Source organism: Hyperolius riggenbachi, chromosome 2, assembly GCF_040937935.1.
Source record: "Hyperolius riggenbachi isolate aHypRig1 chromosome 2, aHypRig1.pri, whole genome shotgun sequence".
Taxonomy (NCBI): domain Eukaryota; kingdom Metazoa; phylum Chordata; class Amphibia; order Anura; family Hyperoliidae; genus Hyperolius; species Hyperolius riggenbachi.
The window spans coordinates 394,333,228-394,348,782 of NC_090647.1; the positions used below are offsets into that span (position 1 = coordinate 394,333,228).

General features: G+C 45.8%; 1 protein-coding gene across 14 annotated transcripts in view; it reads right to left on the reverse strand.

Annotated features, from left to right (window-relative positions):
* The window catches only part of PLXNA2 (plexin A2), a 3,799,727-nt gene that overhangs the window by 2,096,218 nt on the left and 1,687,954 nt on the right, over positions 1 to 15,555 (reverse strand). For all 14 annotated transcript variants that reach the window (XM_068269767.1, XM_068269773.1, XM_068269774.1 and 11 more), the window contains one exon: positions 14,672 to 14,839. In XM_068269767.1, the coding sequence (XP_068125868.1) occupies positions 14,672 to 14,839 (168 nt within the window). The remainder of the gene's footprint in view (positions 1 to 14,671; positions 14,840 to 15,555) is intronic.

A 15,555-nucleotide genomic window follows, 5' to 3' on the forward strand; every position in this document is an offset into this window, starting at 1 on the left:
TTTTCTTCTCGATATATTGGAGTTGGTCCTCAGATCCAACTACTTTAAATTTCATGATGACATATATTTGCAGCGCCAGGGAGCCAGCATGGGATCACCGGCAGCTCCATCCATTGCAAATATTTTTGTGGAATCGCTTGAACGCTCCATGTTTTTGAAAAATCCGTTGTATGAAAAATACATTGTGCAGTACTTCCGCTTTGTGGATGACATTTTACTTTTATGGAAAGGCCCTAGGGAACTGCTCCTTGAGATGGTTGAAGAGGCAAACAGGTTGCATCCTACTATCAAATTTACTATGGAGGCATCTGGGGAAAGCGTGAGCTTTCTGGATGTTACCATTAAGGCATCTGAAGGGCGGTTTGTTACCAAATTATATTGTAAGCCCACAGATCGCAACAACTTGTTGCGACATGATAGCCATCATAATCGCCATGTAGTTAAGGCCATACCGAGGGGGCAGTTCCTTAGGGCCAGACGTATCTGCACTAACATGGAGGAATATGATCGAGCTAGCCAGTCCATCTGTACGAAGTTTAAACAGAAAGGTTATGAGGCCTCCAAGGTTGAAAAGATTAGACAGGAGGTGCGAGCCATCGATAGGTCCACCCTGTTACATGGATCCTCTAGAAAGAGCAGCTCCAAGGGGATACCATTGGTCACCAATTTGGGGAAAAATACCACATTAATTAAAGAGTCCATACGTAGATTTTGGCCCCTGTTAAGCACTGATAAAGAGATTGGGACATTATTCAAAGAGGAGCCCATATTTTCAATCAGGAGGGGTAGGACGATTCAGGACAGTGTTAGGCATACGGACACCGCCCCCAGGAGAGATGAGGTGAGCACAGGTAAACCAGGGACACATCCGTGTCTCAATTGCAATGTATGCAGTGGCATCATTAAAGGAGAGGTAGTTTGTCACCCACACACTGGACGCAAAATCACTATTAAAGGACGATACTATTGTTCTACACCTTGGGCCATTTATGGGCTCAAGTGCCCGTGCGGGCTAATGTACGTTGGAGAGACCACTAGAGCAGTGAGGACCAGGATACAGGAGCATAAGAGGGCCATCAGCAAATATGCTGAGGGTGAACGAAAGAGCTATGACACTTCAGTAGCAAGACACTTTGCTGTCATGGGACACAACGCATCACAGCTGAGATGGTGTGTTTTGGAGGCATTAAATCCATCGAATAGAGGGGGTGATTTAGAGAAAGTATTAAAACAAAAAGAATCCAGATGGATACATATGCTGGATGTTGTAGCCCCAAGAGGTATGCATGAGAGGCTACCTCTCAAATGTTTTCTATAAAAGATGTTGGTATATTGTATAATTCTAAGATGTGCGTATAATGCTGTTAGTGTATACATGTTATTTATGTATTGCATGTCATTTTTAGGTGGAGTAGTGGCAGTCCATCATTGGAAGTGCTTGAATGACGGTCAGTTTTTTCTATGTACTATTGGTAGCCTGTTGGAGTGCCAGATGACCGCAAAGACTATTTTGGGAGATGGACATTGGTGATTATGGGAGAAGGTGGAGCTAGCCACGATGGGTGTGGTCGCTCTCCTGATGATATATAATGGTGTATGTTTCATTTGCTGTTTGACACCTGAGGAAGGATGTAATATCCGTAACATGTAGTGTACTTGATCCAATACAGCAAAATTGTTTGCAGCCAGTGGTGTGCCGTCTCTTGTGTCTTTCAAGGTGTTGACATCTTCCTGTTTTCCCAAAGGCTTGTACAGTACCTGGTTGTCAGGGAGTCCTTCTGGGAACTCCTGCATATCAGCAGAAAATTCTGAAGGGCACACAAGCGTGCCTAGATCAGTGCCCAGCACAGGATAAGAGGGAATCTCAGTAACAGCCCGCTCTGGAAAACCCACCCCCCATCCGGCCTTCTCGGGGCCAGGGATAACAGAGTTGTGTCAGTTGGGCCTGACTCCAGTCAGGGTGAGGAGCTTTTGTGGGAGAATATCTTCCTCTGTGGCAAGGTCGGAACAGATCAAGGGGACATCTGCTTCTGGAGCACTGGAGCAGAAGATGATCTGGTTATCCACTGGAGCACTGTGACGATTTCCGGAACCGATGAGCATCTCTGACACGCTGACAGGCAGTACAGAGGGTGATGCAGGTGACGGATCAGGGTTGCTAGCCATCTTCGGGCTAGGGACAGTCGTTCTCTTCCTCTTGGGACAGAAGAACTGTATGTGGCCTGTCTTGCCACAAAGACTGCACGTGCGAATGGCAGGTGTGTCATACTGGGATGCAGCAATAGCAGCAGCTGCAGGGTTTGGTGGCACAAAGGTCACCGGACCAGGAGGAGCGAATGCAGTAGGCTTACCTCCTTCCAAGTCTTGGGACAGTGTTCTGTGACTGTCCAGCACCAGGGTTCTCTGGCTGTCAGGTACAGGAACCTGATGGTACGCCCTCTCAGAGGTGCATACAGGAAAGTCTTGTTCCGTGCCCTCTTCCATGGCAGGAAGTTCTGCTGTGGAGGTCACGGATATAGGTTCGCATCTCTCCACTGAAACACATAGTGAAGAGTGCTGATTCGATTGCGTTAGCTGGGCCAACTCCAATTCACGCTGGAGCCGTAGCTCTTTGTCCTGGAGATCCCAACGGCGCAGTCGCTGTTGGTGCTCTGCTTCATGCTGGAGCATCCTTGCCTCATGCTGGAGCTCTTTTGCCTCATGCTGGAGCCAAAGTTCTTGTACCCCCTGGTACAAGCGCAGATACTGGTCCATCAGGTTTGCCACCCACTCCGGGGGTATCAGGATTGCAGGGAATAGAGGCATTAAGCAAGGTGGCGACAAGGATTCCATCTCTGGGGTAATGCCACCAGCTTAGCCTTGTTTGTGCCGTAAGCAACAATGCCGTGCGATTTGCAGAGGGCTTGCAAGTCAGGAACAGACCAATTCTGGTGAACCTGAACTGAATCAGACATTCAGAAGAGAAGAGTACAAGAAAGAATAGGATATAGCAAAGAAAAAGTTAGGAAATGTAGACCAATCTATTCGCTATCAATGTGTTCCGTTTTGTGCCCAGAACTCCGCTTCTGCAAGACAGGATACTTAGTCTTATTAATCTGGTTGCAAAGACTGAGTTTGTCAGATCTTTGCGCTCTGACTTACCAAAAGCTAGCTAAGCCTGGTTTTGGGGTGTGCTATCACCACCACTGCCAACCAATGTGACAATCCAGCCCCGCGATGCCGTCGAGATCTGCTCCCGTTAGCGTACGCAGGAAGTACGATGAGCAGACGGATGACAAAGACCGGTTGCTGGATCGTCAGAGGAAAGAAGGTTAATGCAACGGAGTGTGCCAATTCCGTCTAATCTGCTCCCGTTAGCATACGCAGGAAGTACGGTGAACAGACTGACAATAAAGATTGATTGCGCAGCTGCCGACAATATGTAATGGGACAAACATTCACCAATCCCGTATTACTAGGCCACTGTTGCCATGCAGGTCTCATGCACTAGAGACTGCAGGAGGCAAATTCACTGTGTGCGTAGTAAGCGGTTAAGATTGGTTGGAGGTGCCCATACATGTACAATCCTGATTGTATATACAATCGGTAAACTAAAAATATCGATTTCGCGCTGGAAATCGGGTAAATACACTGCCACCACTCTTCGATTTGATAGGACGAAGAGACCCAAACGCTATCATAAGACGGTAGCCAGCTCAATCACGTTCGACATGCTCCAGTCACCGTTCGGGGAATAGTCACTTCCGACGGCTTAAAGACTGTGAGCAATGCGATGTTAAAGAAAGGTTACTGGGTCCATACATGATGCAATCTCGAATTGTATTTACAATCGAGAAACTAAAGTTATCGATTTCACACAGGAAATCGGGCACTAGCTAATCCTAGAAGGAAGAAACGGTTATTTACAACCTAGCTAGCAAATCAATAATTTATAAGCAAATAATAAAACAATGCAGTAGTATGACTCTGACTCTTCAGAGGGCAGATTCGTTATAGCAGCAATCAGATGACCAGAACAGACACAAGACTGAACGATAAAATCGTTAGTTTTATTCAAAAACTACATACACACAGCTTAAATTAGCCCACAGATAGATATACCTGTCCGGCAGAACAGATTGGTTTGGATAGAAAGAGAATAAAGATGAAAAGAAACAGAATGTCTTAATATACAGTTCAAATACCATTATTAGTAGTCCATGCGGCGATCGTAAGTCTTTGGTGAAAAGTCCAAGATGGCGGTTGCCATGTGGCCAGAGGCCATGATAGGAATAATCCAAGATGGAGATTTTGGCCCATGTCCTGGCGGGCTGCCGGTTGATGTTAACTCGACATCAGATTTTAGATGATGGACCTGGACCCAGAGCTTTCTGGGCTCTCTGTAGTTATAGCCCCCACTCCAGCAAGGAGGGGTTAGGGGGCGTGGATCACACACCTCTTTTGAACATGAGATATGCCCGCCCCTCTCATGGACAATGGAATATATTGTACCTGAATCATGATAGGTGTGCTAATCTGCAAACTATACAGGTTATGTTAAATCTAGTAACATTTTTAGGTTTGTCAGAATTTATCAAGAACGTTGATACCAAACTTGGGGGATCAGACCCCTGGGGTATTAGAGGCCTATTTTAAAACAGTCTTACGCTAGATCTGGGAGTCCGATTGGTCCGTAAACCTCTCAGAACCAGCGTCCTGCGGAATCCCACAACCTGTGCAGATTTGATGGGCATAGAGATTTGCTATGCCATGAATTATGAAGAAAATGTGAAGGAAATATGAATATTGGGATTCCTGAGGTCACAGTAGGTCAGCTGCTTCCAGAGAGAAACTGATAAGATCTGTTTATTTGCTAGCTCTGTGTGGAGGTGGGAAAGCTAGAGACACCATTCTCCCAGAAACTTGGGATTTACGATTTATGTCAGGCTTATCTGTGATGGATGGGCTATATAACTTCCCAGAAACGCTAGGTGACAAATTTCACACAAAACTGCCAGGGCTTGCTAGTAGAGCCAGGAAGGAGAGGAAAAAAAAGTGATTTTAAACCAACAAATGTCATTTTGGTTGGTTTGCAAAGAGACTTGCGTTTGTGGCTTCATGACGCATTCAATATGTCATATCGATGGCATCACAGAAGGCAAACTTTGAAAACTACAAACATTTATGCTGGCCACAAAAGTGATGGAAAAGATGTTTCAAGGGGTCTAACATCTGGAGGGGTGCATGGCAGAGTGGGATACATGCCAAAAGGCCCGGGGAAAAATCTGGATTTGACGCATAGCATCGTTTTAAGGGCAGAAATCACATTGCAATGCTAAATTGGAGGCATAGAGTGCTTTAAAATATCTTGCATGTGTATACATCAATCAGGTAGTGTAATTATACAATAATACAATACAATAACATTTCCATAGCGCTTTTCTCCCATAGAACTCAAAGCGCTTAGGCTCTCTCAGATTCAGTAATTGGTAGTAGGATGAAGTATTCACACAACAAAAGTTATATTTCTGCAAATGCCAAACTGAACAGGTGGGCTTTCAGTCTGGATTTAAACACATCCAGGGATGGAGCTGTTAGTGTACTGCTTCACACTAAAACTCACAGTGTAATGCACCACAAACAGCTGTTTGTGTAGTGACGGCCTTGCTGGACTGGTGCGTACCATGGCGAGAGTGCAGGCCATGGCGGTTTTCAAACCCATATGATCGCCGGGCTGTGGTAGCTCAATGATAGAACAACAGTGACTGATTGAATTTGATCCATCCACAATGAAGCAACGACCTTATTATCTTGGGTGTGCCCTCCCCCCCCCCCCCGACACACTCATATAGCCATTGCTTCATTGTGATACACAAGCGCTTTCACCGCGGCAAGGTAACGATCACGAAGGGGAATTGACACATGTATATGCCTTTTGTTTTGTTGTTGCAGCCCCAGTGCATCCAGAAAATGTAGGCAGGCATGTACACGCACCAGAAAAATTATTATTCTTTTTGTTCAGGGAACCACCTGGAGTCCTGGACCCTGTTGGTGGTGGTGGAGAAGGCAGTCAAGCGGCCTGCAGGCAGAGAAGCTGTGTGGGGACTGACTTAGTCTTCGGGCAGGCAGTCACACGGCGTGCAGGCAGACATGCTGTGTGTGTGGGGACTGACTTGTTAAAGAAAGTGTACAGCCGGGAAATCGGGGTTCGATTCCGGTCTGGAGTTGGAGCCTGAGAAACGGCTATCACCACACATCCAAGGAAGGCAGCAGGCACGACTCGGGAGGTAGTTACGAAAAATAACAATACAGGACTTTTTCAAGGCCCTGTATAATGATGAGTACAATTTAAATCCTTTAACGGGAATCTGTTATGGAGAGCAAGTCTGCCATCCATTTAACTGTGTGGTCAACTCTCTTTGGTACTTTCTGCACCATAATGGCCAGGGAATAAGGGTTCGATTCCGATCCGGAATGGAAGCCTGAGAAACGGCTACCACCACACATCCAAGGAAGGAAACAATGTGCTGTATAAGTAATGTACCTGCCCTGACCGTGCTTTGCAGACCAGGCATCTGTGGTCAGATGGACCCTTCACCCAGCGCTGAGTGCCAGAGATGACACCACTTGCCGTTAACGGGAATCTGTTATGGAGGGCAAGTCTGCCATCCATTCAAGTGAAAGGTATGCACTGACTCCAAGGTATAATACAGTGTGCAGTCGCAGATGTAGTAAAAAGGTATTCAGTGACTGGTATCAATACAATATGCAGCTGTCACACACACAGGTACCGTGAACAGGTGCAGTGACTGGTATATAACACTGCGTGCTGCTGTCACGCAGGTGCAGTAAACATGAACAGGTATGCAGTGACTCGTATTACAAATGTGCAGCTGTCACACACACAGGTACCATGAACAGGTGCAGTGACTGGTATATAACACTGCGTGCTGCTGTCACGCAGGTGCAGTAAACACGAACAGGTATGCAGTGGCTGGTATTACAAATGTGCAGCTGTCACACACACAGGTAGCGTGAACAGGTGCAGTGACTGGTATATAACACTGCATGCTGCTATCACGCAGGTGCATTAAACATGAACAGGTATGCACGGACTGGTATTACAAATGTGAAGCTGTCACTCACACAGGTACCGTGAACAGGTGCAGTGACTGGTATATAACACTGCGTGCTGCTGTCACGCAGGTGCAGTAAACATGAACAGGTATGCAGTGACTGGTATTACAAATATGCAGCTGTCCTACACAGGTGCAGTGAAAAGGTAGTCACTGAATGTGCTGGGCCTTGCACAGTATAGCAATTAGCAAGGGCCAGCTGCCTGCAACTGACAGGGCTGTATATGCAAGTGTCAGTGGGCCACACAAAAAAAAAACACATCAAAAGAACATTGGCTCTCAAAAAAGCTGTTTTGGGGTGCTTTTTAGCAATACGTATCAGCAAAGAGCAAGCTAACAAACCTAACAAGAGCCTAACTAAGCTTTCCCTAATCTGTGCAGCAACCTCTCTCCCTTCTCTAATTACTGCGGCCACACCGAGTAAGATAATGGCCGACGCAGCTGCCTTATATAAGGGAGGGGGGCTCCAGGAGGGGGTGCAGCCTGATTGGCTACCATGTGTGCTGACTGTGATGTAGAGCAGAGTTTCTCAACATTTTATTAGTATGTACCCCTTTTAAAACCCTGTACTCGCCAAGTACCCCCTAGCATAGTAAACATTATCACAAGTACCCCTAGACAAATATATATTTAATCGTAATACATAATAATTTGTTCTAAACAATTTCCAAGCATTCACTATTGCTTTTAATTAGCTAAAACACTAATTTGGTTGTGTTTAAATAAGATGTATCATTTTCTGAAAAAAACTCTTAATTTGTTATCCTTGGTTAAGTATAGATCAAGCCCAAGTACCCCCTGAAACCATCAGAAGTACCCCCTGGGGTACACGTACCACACGTTGAGAACCTAGGATGTAGAGGGTCAAAGTTCAGCCTAATGATGTACTATAGGGGGCAGGTCGAACTTGCACATAGTTCGCAGTTCACTGCGAACCACAAATGTTTGTGCGAATCGGTTCGCCGCCGAACCGTTCAGGCCATCTCTACACATCTTATCCAAAAACACAAATGGACAATTTCTCGCCATTGCAATAGCAACCCCCTTAGCCATTGTAATTGGGGAGTTCGAAAAAAAAAAATTATCAAACATAGACGAGGGCATACCCGGCATTTTGTTCCCACAAAAATGACTCTCCTGCAAAAAAGGCTTAATCCTATGCAGCTCCATCCATAATTGTCTTCTCTTAATTGGCAAACCTAAACCTTTGACATTATAGGACAGAATCCGTAAACAATCCCCTATCTGAGGCATCTTATCCATGCTACTCTATATATTTTGAGGAACAAAGGAGGAGAGTACATATCACAAGAAGAAAAAACATAACACAAAGAAAAAAAACAACACACACACACACCAGGAATAATTTCCACCTCATCTAACAAATTATCTCATATAATAGATACAATTAGATAAAATGATCTCATCTATACACACTTTGTATTATTATATCCTAAAGTATGTTATAATAGACATTATCCACTGTAGAGACATATTTTTCTTCTGCCACTTCTCCTGCAAAGGAACAATAAATCCAGAACTCCTCCAATCCTCAAAGTTCACCATAGGAATCTCCAAGGACTCACAAAACATCTTCAAATCATCTTTGGATCTTAAAGACAATCTGTAACTTTAATTTCTAATATTAATAAACATACCATTATAAACCTCTCTCTCTCCTGATCCCATCTGTGCCTTTTTTGGCATTCTCCACCGAGATACAGGCTGAAAAAAAGCAGTTTTATAAACTGTTTATAAACAATAACAATGGCCGCAACCCTGAACTACTTCCGGGCAGAGTGGCAAGCATGTGAGCCATGCACGAGAGGACAGCATGCTTGAATGTGTGCCTATGTCTTCTTGTGCTGTGTCGGGACTCTGCAATCAACTCCTGCCAGCTCAGCTGTTGAATACATTACAGCCCCCTTGCTCACAGACCTGCTCTGCACAGGAATGCTGTCTGAAGATAAAACATGGCAGATGGGAGCACTCTTGAGGGGTCTACATGAAAAGGGCGCCGGTAAAAAAGGGCGCCTGGTGGAGCCCATATATACCAACTTCGGCTACAAAAAAGGCGCCTGGTGTAGCCCATATAAACTTTGGCTACAAATAAGGCGCCTGGTGTAGCCCATATAAAAACTTCAGCTACAAAAAAACTCCGGGATGTGTTAATTACTATTCCCCCTCCAGGCCGCCATGGATAGTGGGGGAATGAAATAATTCGGCTTCCAGCGCTTGTAGCCCATATCAAAACTTCGGCTAGAAAAAAACCCTGGGATGTGTTAATTACTATTCCCCCTCCAGGCCGCCATGGATAGTGGGGGAATGAAATAATTCGGCTTCCAGCACTTGTAGCCCATATAAAAACTTAGGCTAGAAAAAAAGGCAATAATATGGGCTACAAAGGGGCACCTTACTGTAGCCGAAAAAAATACAGGCTACAAAGGGGAGCCCGCTTGTAGCCGAAAATCTTGTAGCCGAAAATCTTGTAGCCGAAAAAATATGGGCTACAAAGGGGAGCCCGCTTGTAGCCTATATCAAAACTCGGGCGCCCTTTTCTACACCTTGTAGCCCATATTTCCAGAAATAACATTGATGTCTATGGCTGCGCCCTTTTCATACAGGCAGCTCGGGCGCCCTTTTCAACCGATCCCCTCTTGAGGTCACAGAGGAGGGGGCTGCATCTTCAGCTAAAATGGGCTAAAACTAAAACTAGGTAAAACTAGCTAAACTAGCTAAAACTAGGCGTCCCCATTTCAGCAGATGCAGCTTTGTACAGATTACCTCCTGACAAGCTTCGACAAGCCACAGAGAAGGGGGTACAGGGGGGAGAAGGGGGAACAACAAGAGGCTGGAGTAAGCCAGGAGACATCAGTGTAGCTAAAGCAACACGTGAAAAAAGAGCAATGAGGAGGTAAATTTTGTTACAGAGTCTCTTTAAAGTTGCAGCTTTTCCATTCAAACTAGCGGTCAAACTGAACGGAAAACCCCATTTATATTTTGCTCCCGCTTTCTTTAGTTCCTCTAACAGTGGTTTTACAGCCTTTCTAATAGATAAAGTTCTGCTGGACAAATCCTGATATAAGTTCATTATACTCCCAAAAAAATTCTAATATCGTGCCTGATTTTCATCCAAATGGGACATCATATACTCAAATCTCTTACCTTAACTTAAATAAACGTAAATTAACTTTAGCAGACAAATCAGCCAGTCTGTTCAACCTGCTCCTCCTTAGCCTCCACCGCTGGAACTACTCTTTGACCAATATTCACCACCTCATTTTTAATATCCAGCATTTCTTTATGAAACGATCTCTCTAATTGCTCAATCAAACCCTCCATATCAGACAAGGTTGGCAAAGTTCTCACCCGCTCACGCCAATCTTCCTCCTCCAACTCAGCTCCGGCCAAAGTTTTCCTCCTCCTTGCAGGTTCTTTAGCAGACACACTTTCAGCTCCAGCACTACCATTCGCTCCAGGAGACTCTGCAGATGTCTCCTCCCCATCTCCTGAAACCTCTTTAGGTCTCACCTCCACAAAACACGTATGTCCACAGTCTGCGAACTGCTGTTCCTCTTCCCCTTCGTTCTTTTACATGCAGGGGCGTAGGGGCCACGGTCGCAGAAGTCGCCTGTGCGACCGGGTCCCTCCCCGCATGCCTCTCTCCCGCTCTGCTTCTGACTGCTATACGTCGGGCTTCTGCATCCTCACTCATCCCGACTCTCACTTTGATGCTGCCCGCTCTGCACTGTATCTGTGGCTTTAGAGCCTCTGCGAGTGAGGGGAGGGGCGCTTTGCACACACTTCAGTCTGGAGTCTCTGTGGCCACTCAGGCAGAGCAGCTTTTGCTGCTTTCTATTTGGCCTGGACGGGCATGACAGACGATCAGCCAGGCTTCATGCAGCTGCCACTCCAGCCGAGAAGCGAGTGTAGGATGCTCCCCCCTCCCTCAAGGAAAGTTTAAAGGCTGCCTGCCCTGTTGTGGTTCTGTTCTTCTACTTTGCTGCTTGATTGTGCGGAGGTGGCGGGAAGAGGGTGACAGAGTGTGTATGTGTGTGTCAGAGTGAGTATCCACAGTGTGAGTACGTGTGTGCCAGAGTGTGTGTGTGTGTGTGTGTGTGTGTGTGTGTGTGTGTGTGTGTGTGTGTGTGTGTGTGCCAGAGTGTGTATCCATGGGGCTCGATTCACAAAGCGTTGCTAACCCAGTTAGAGATTTTAGGCATGATAACCATTGCACCACACTGGTGAAAAGCCAGTTTAGGCGTGATAAGTTTAGGCGTGATAAGTTTAGGCATGATAAGTTTAGGCATGCTAAGTTTAGATAAGTTTAGATCGCGCGCAAAGTCCCACATGCAAAGCAGCGCCATTAAACTCTATGCGAAGTGCACCAGACTTTGCTAGCGCAAAACTTTTGATCAGCTGTGCACTGCGGTGCTAACCCAGTTGGTGTTTAAACTTATCACGCCTAAACTTATCACTCCTAAACTTATCATGCCTAAACTTATCACACCTAAACTTATCATGCCTAAACTGAGTTTAGGCGTGATAAAGGGCTTTTCACCAGCGTGCTAACTGTTAGCACCACTTTGTGAATCAGGCCCATAGTGTGTGTGTGTGTGTGTGTGTCCACTGTGTGTGTCAGAGTGCATATCCACAGTGTGAGTATGTGTGTGCCAGAGTATATGTGTGTCTGTGTGTATCTGCGTGGCGGTGTGTATCCATAGTGTGTGTATATGTGTGCCAGAGTGTGTCTGTGTACAGTATGTGTGTGCCAGAGTGTGTATCCACAGTGTGTGTGTGTGTATCCATAGTGTGTGTGTGTCCACTGTGTGTGTGCGCGTGTATCAGATTATGTGTGTGTGTGTGTGTGTTTTAAATGCATGCTTTCTGTGGAATGGGGGGATGTTGTTATGGGAGAGGGTATTACCCAGGCCAGGGGCTCCTTGGAAGAAGCACCCTTAGGGGGAAGGGTGGTAGGCCATAAGAGGTACACTTTATGGGGGTAGGGGATGACCTGGAGGTGTGGCCTATGCTGAAGGGCTGGGTTTAGGGTGTCAGAAATTCTATGCCTACTGGCTCCTAAGCTGTAAATCCGGTCCTGCTCCTGGCTATTTATTGTGGGGGGGTCCAAAGTCTGCATCGATGCCCCAAGGTTTGTAGCTACGCCACTGTCCGCGTGTCATATCTTTATGAGGATTCTGGCTAGTCGCACCAGATCCCACACACGCTGTCTCACCAACCTCTTCTTCACCACTTTATCAGGGAACATTCTCCTTCTTCCAGCCAATCAGGCACTCCCGTAAAGTAACTGCAGGCTCTCTGGCCAATTGCACCAGACCCTTCAAGTCTATCCTCCAACCTCCTGACGCCGCTCTGACAGGGACCACCAACAAACCACCACACCGCTCCTGGCTCTAATATGCTAGATAGCAGGCATTCCGGCGGAATCCGACAGATTCAAAACCACCGCTGCAACACACATGGCGGCTTTCTAAAGACTTCCTGGTGACCAGGCAGATGGGAGTGTCCTCCCTCCTACGTCACCACGCTACCAGCCCTGCACATCTCCTCTCGCAATACCGTTGCTGACCAAAGCGGTCACGAGAGGCTGCGCTTGTAGATTGTTAGGGCAGTTGCCCATGAGATGCATGTATCTTATTTTCGTATTTTATTGTGTTTTATGTGATCACTATTGGAGCGCTCCTCTTTTTCTCATTCTCCCTTTTTAAGATTGGCTTGACAGCCGGGCTGAGGAGTGGCAGGAAATAGTGTCCACTATAAAAGCTTCCACCTTTTACCAAATAGTGCAAGATTTCCCATCACGTTGGTGTTTTAAGGACTTAAAAGCAATTGCTTTCAGCCTAGTTCTATCCCTAAACATTCTATTCATCCAGAGTCCTTTTTTTCCCCATACGGGATATATTTATTACAATATCCATTGACATTGTTGTTTAAAAGTTTGCTGTTTCCCTTCAATGTCCTTCCCTTGTAGTATACCATCCCAGTCCACCAAACAGTCCCTGACTAGTGACTTGATAACACTTTGCTCTTCTAAAATACATAGATTTAGTTGTTCCACTTCTCCATGACCTGTTAATCACCCGATCAAACATTATGTTGTGGTCACTATTCCTCATATATTCTTGAACCTGCACATTTCACACATTATCTAATCTATTTAAAATGACCAAATCCCATAGTGCATCCCCTGTAGTTGGTTCAATTACCATTTGAGACAAGTAACTGCTGTGTTATGTCGCTAGAAATCTGCTACTTTTACTAGAATGAGTAGCTTCAATATAAAATCAAAGATAGCTTTATTGGCATGTAGTGTTGTCTCTCATCCTCTAATGTGTTAAAGTCTGAATATAGTTCCATCAGTTTCTTAAAGAAGGTTTCCCAGGTTGCGGTATATTTGGGGCAGTGCAGCAGGAAGTGATTCTCGTCCTCGAGGGTCTTCTGCTCACAGTGTTTGCATAGTCTCTCTTTCCTGGGTTTGTATGTATCCCAGACTCGGAATGATGCCTGGATAGTTGAAGGAACCTATAACTATGTCCTCACTTTTACTTGCAGCTTTTCTAATAGGCTGTAGTATTTGAAATTCTCCAGTATCATGGATATGTGGTAGCCTACATGGGATAGAGAAGGCAGTATGCGGCACCAGATAAGACACAGAACATTTATATTGCACTTTTCTCCTGGTGGACTCAAAGCACTTCAGGGCTGCAGCCATGGGCGTCCAAAGACTCCTTACTGTTTTGTGTATTGGCTTGAGCCAGGATTCAAATCCTGGTCAATAGCTCAAATCCTACATCAAAAGCATCAGCCTTACCAGTATGCTTCCATGTGAACCCTGGGCACTGTATAGGGCAAAGAAGAAGGGGGGGGGGCACAAGACACCAGACAAATGTGTAGTAGGAGCTGCTGGTCACTAGACAGCGGGGAACTGTATAGGATTAAGGAGGGGTACTAGACTCCAGGCAACCGTATAGGGGTGGAGAAATACACACAAATACACACAATTTAACTATATGAGCCAGTGAGTGGGATCACTAGACACCAGGGATCAGGAAGTGGGAGGGGCAGCATGTTGTATGTGTTGCCGGTGAGTTGGGCGCAAGGAGAGCCCGGATGACAGCTCTCCCTGCTGCCATAAAACTCCCCAGCAGCATTAAATATTATTCGCCCTCTGAGTTGTCACAACTAGGAGGGTGATGTAATTCGGGGTCTGGAAACCACCGGAGCATAGAATTACCCTTTTGCGCCCCGCGCAGCATAGCATTGCTGCTAAGGGGCAGCTAGTTTTGGCGCTCGGTGCTAAGCGCTGTGCGCCGCTTCATAGGGAGGGGGCCACTAGATATCAAGAAAAAATATAAGGTGAGGGCTAGACACCAGGTCATTGGCTGTCACACTGTGGTCACATCAACACATAAGTGACATTTTGTCATTTGCTATATCCAATACTTTTTAGAACTCCAGATGGAATCTAAAAAAAATACATAGAATATTCAGAGTGTACATATTTTTCAATATTAAATAATGTAATTTATACATACCTAACAATGCTCCATTCAGGCTCAATTTGCAAGACTTTAGGGTCATCAATATATTCAAACTGCAGTTTGCTTTTTAACTGGGCTCTGTCCACCCTCACAGACACATGAACTGGACCTACACCATGTGTAGATGGAGCAGACATACAGACTATTTCATGAAGTGACCTCCTGTAACATAAAATAGTTACATTTAACATTTATAAATGACTAGCGGAAGCAAGCAAGACTAGCAGGAGCACAGATGAAATATATAATAATAATTTCCAAGTCGGCAGCTGTATGCCTGTACTTTCCTTGGTCTTGCACACTCCCCATTGACTTTGACAGAGAACATGATGCTGCCACTTGTACAATTTTGAAGCTACACTCACCAAACTTAGAACAAATATTCTTGATGTCAACTGAAATTAAAATGTGATTTTTTTTTTTTGGGGGGGGGGGATACCCAAAAGAGGGTGGAGCTAAAACAGGCAATTAGCCAATAAAAAAAATTGCTATTTTCTATATCAGGGGTCTCAAACTCAATTTACCTGGGGGCCGCAGTAGGCAAAATCAGGATGAGGCTGGGCCGCATAAGGGATTTCACAAAAAAAGTGAACTATTTTGCCTATTGTACCTTATAGTTCGCTTCAGTGCTCCCATTACAAGTAATCCGCCAGGTCCCCGCCGCAAAACGAGGGCTGCAGAGCCCCCGAAACGCCCGGGGGACAATCCGCCGGCATTTCTTGGAAGGGGCAGAGCTTTCAGCTTCAGCTCTGCCCTTCCTGACGTCAATCGTGGCGGATCGCCGCCTCTCCCCGCCCCTCTCACTCTTCCTTCACAGAGAGGGGTGGGGAGAGGCGACGATCCGTGCGGCGATTGACGTCAGGAGAGGCAGAGCTACA